At 44.8% G+C, this 3,240-nt stretch overlaps 1 protein-coding gene across 1 annotated transcript; it reads left to right on the plus strand.

Annotated features, from left to right (window-relative positions):
- On the plus strand, nucleotides 1-2,720 carry LOC116732725 (uncharacterized). Its single transcript, XM_032583067.1, has 2 exons — nucleotides 1-1,954; nucleotides 2,171-2,720. Exon 1 carries the CDS (start codon nucleotides 510-512, stop codon nucleotides 1,260-1,262), a length of 753 nt encoding a protein of 250 aa, XP_032438958.1. The 5' UTR covers nucleotides 1-509; the 3' UTR covers nucleotides 1,263-1,954; nucleotides 2,171-2,720.
- The last annotated feature ends 520 nt before the right edge of the window (nucleotides 2,721-3,240 follow it).

Consider the following 3,240-nt stretch of genomic DNA (forward strand, 5'->3'; position numbering starts at 1 on the left):
GGGTTGCTCTGATTCTTTCACACGTTTGAGAAATCTGTTAATCTCCCGTGGCAACCGTTTAACTGTGCTAAACGCCTAGTTGAGACCTAGCGGCGCATTTAAGATCAAGCTCGTCCTCAAAGCTGCAGTTTTCAAGCCGAGCACCCCTACCTGCTCCTCTGCTCCTTCAGACTAGCCAGCAGCAACTAGCGAACATCCGGTGCAACTGCGCCAGGTGTTCCACCAGCTGGTAAAAACGTTGTTAAAGAGTTAATGTAGGAGCCTTGATGTGATGACTTCCTGAAGGAGCTGTTCCAGTAAGAGCAGGAGCTTCTTAAAGAGACAGAGGCCCAATTTCAAGGCTTTACATAAAAGCCATATTTAATAAACGCAGCATTTTTATAACAACTGAAGGTAACATAGTTACTTCATTGCGCTATGAAATGGCTCACATAATACTGCCCCTTAAAATTCTTATTTTTGCACCAAAAGTTGAACTTTAGTGTCCCCGTTTCAGACACAGCTAAGCAATGGAGCCAGTGCCGACCGTCCCACAGTATTCCATCCTGGAAGAGGAAAGTCAATGCTCCCTGTCCAGAGCATTGGCCCCAGCCCTGACCCCGACCCCAACTCTGACCCTGACTCCAGCCCCGACCTCTCCTCAGAACTCCTCTCTGGTCGCTGCAGGCACAGATCTTCTCCACAAGGTGGAAAACATCCCCACTCGGTTTGAGTCGGCTCCCCAAACAGGCCATACAATCTTCAAGGAGCAGCTGTTCTGTTCTTACGAGGTCCACAAGCTGAATGTTGATACTACCGCAATACCACCCTCACCGCCGGCTGCAGAGATGCTCAGGGAGACCATCGATTACGTTCAAAGCAACCAACCAGTGGCGTACAGTCACTTCCCCGGCCTCATCAGCCCCTTCCAGGGCCCGGTGTGGAACCCACCAATCAGAGATTTTCCTCCTGCCGTTTGTCCCAAACCTTGGAACTGTCACGGTTTCGCATCTCCCGGTACCATGGTTTTTGGCGGTTTGCCGCCGATGCACTTTGAACCCAGGGCTCCCGGAAACTCCTGCATGGTGAACATGGGTTACCTGCCTCCCCCGCCTCCGTTTAGCTTCAGTTCGGGCCCCTGCATGGTGATCAACATGCCGGAGTTCTGTCACGGCACGTGTTTGCCTCCTCCCCAAATGTTCGTCGCACCCGAAGGTTATCCCGGCTGGTGCATGAGCCTCCCATTGGAGGCGTTCTACCAGACCTGCAGACCAGTTCTGTAAGGATGATAACACAATGCTAATCACACAGGGTTTATGGTCGGTTCCTTAGTGTGCTAAATCTGGCCCGCAGGGTTTATAGCAGAAAAGACAACATGGTGCTGAACGGTACTCAGATGTTGGAGGACAGGAGGAAGGAAAAAGGTAAGTGATCAGGAGTTGTTCTGAAAGAGGCCAGGTATAAAGTCGAGTGAGTTTATTTGTACCGCTCAACAAAGTGCTTTAAGCCATAAAAACATCTGCCACTGTTAAAACAAGCAATACATTTTGTCAAGTGCCATCATCAAAATTATTAATACACATTGGATATGTTGATCAAAGTTCCAGAGGTTACAAATCAAACACGGCTGGTTTTTAAAGGAGCTCAGTGTTTCAGCAGGATTTTTTGTAGTTTTCTAGAAGTTTGTTCCAGATTAGAGGGGCGGAAAAACAGAATGCTGCTTCTCCGTGTTTTGGTTCTGGTTCTGGGGACGCAGAGCAGAACCCGAACCAGAAGACCATTCACGCCAGAACCGCCCCTCGGTTCTCGCTGTTCTCTCTTCCTCACAGAAGAACACAAAGTTTACCCGCCCGACAAGACCAAGGAACGAGGCAGCCGAGTTTCCCCGACACCTCTGGCCGCTTTTCAGGATCGGATGCAAATGGTATGGACCTGGGATGACAGCGAGGACGTCCCCAATGCCATCTGTCTCAAGGTTCCTGGGTTTTAAAGCAAACCACACGGAGAAAAACACTCAACTCAGAAATGCTAAATATACAGTACAGACCAAAAGTTTGGACACACTTTCTCATTGAATTCAATGAGAAAGTGTGTCCAAACTTTTGGTCTGTACTGTATATATATATAAATCCGCAGGTTGAAACGACCGTTTTCGTTGGCGCTTTAAAACTAAGTCAATATTTCCAAGCAGAGAGAAGAAAATGAGACTCCAGCGACAGAAATCGGCTCCTTCGTGGATCATCAAGACGATTTGGGCAATGACACAAACTCGATCAGAAATGTAAGCTATTAACACATGAACCAGAATTTTTGGTATCAAAAATTTCTTTGATGCATTTATTGAATGTATTTATTTTTTCTTTAATCAAAGTGATAGGTGTACTGATTCAATAAGGGCTTTTTTTGTTTGTTTGTTTGCTTATTTAAAGTGTTTTGTGGCAAATTGCAGAGCTTGTGTGCACGGTCAGCCCTTACAGAGGCTGAAGTCATGATAGCCTCTTAAGAAGATTAAAACTAAAGGTGCTTCATGTTCATAGGTTCTGGTAACTTGAATTTCTTTAAATCAGGCAGCATAATGTGTTCATTTCGGAGAACTTTGCGCCTACTTTACGCGGGCAAGCAGGTTCTATTACGGCACATTCTTTACTTTTTTTAAAAAGTTGTTAATCACAGTTTAAGAAAAGGAGAGCTACTTTCTCCACGTAGGGAATGTGAAAAAAGTTGGAGAACTTTTTTCTGCTTAGTAAAAGAAATCCATCCATCCACCCATCCATCCATCCATCCATCCTCTTACACCCTTGTCCCTAATGGGATCGGGAGTGGTGCTGGTGCCTATCTCCAGCTAACGTTCCAGGCGAGAGGCGGGGTAGTAAAAGAAAACATCTGTTTAAATTTTGTGTTTTGTAGATTTTGTGTGATTATCTTTGTCTAATATACAAATTTGTTCAATGACCTGAAATTCATTTTGACACACACAAAAAAACAAAAACAAGAGAAATATTCGCCAAATGGAATGACTGACTAAAAGTTATCAAAATAACTGAAGACGTTTAACAGAAGTTCAAGTCGTTGCATATTTAAGGTCGGTAACTGTGCAATCACATTTACAACAAAGACATTTTACTTGTTCTATTGAAAACTGACATGTCGGCCTTTTTTTTTTTTTTTTTACCAGCAGTTGGACATGGATGACATGAACTGTCTCTTTACTTCAGACCTGAACACCTTTGACTTCGCTCTGGAAGACCTGCAGGTAAAAGA

The sequence above is a fragment of the Xiphophorus hellerii genome, chromosome 14 (assembly GCF_003331165.1).
Source record: "Xiphophorus hellerii strain 12219 chromosome 14, Xiphophorus_hellerii-4.1, whole genome shotgun sequence".
In the NCBI taxonomy this organism is placed as follows: domain Eukaryota; kingdom Metazoa; phylum Chordata; class Actinopteri; order Cyprinodontiformes; family Poeciliidae; genus Xiphophorus; species Xiphophorus hellerii.

Coding starts and splice junctions, on each gene's coding strand:
- LOC116732725 (XM_032583067.1), top strand. CDS start 510: ATGGAGCCAGTGCCGACCGTCCCACAGTATTCCATCCTGGAAGAGGAA.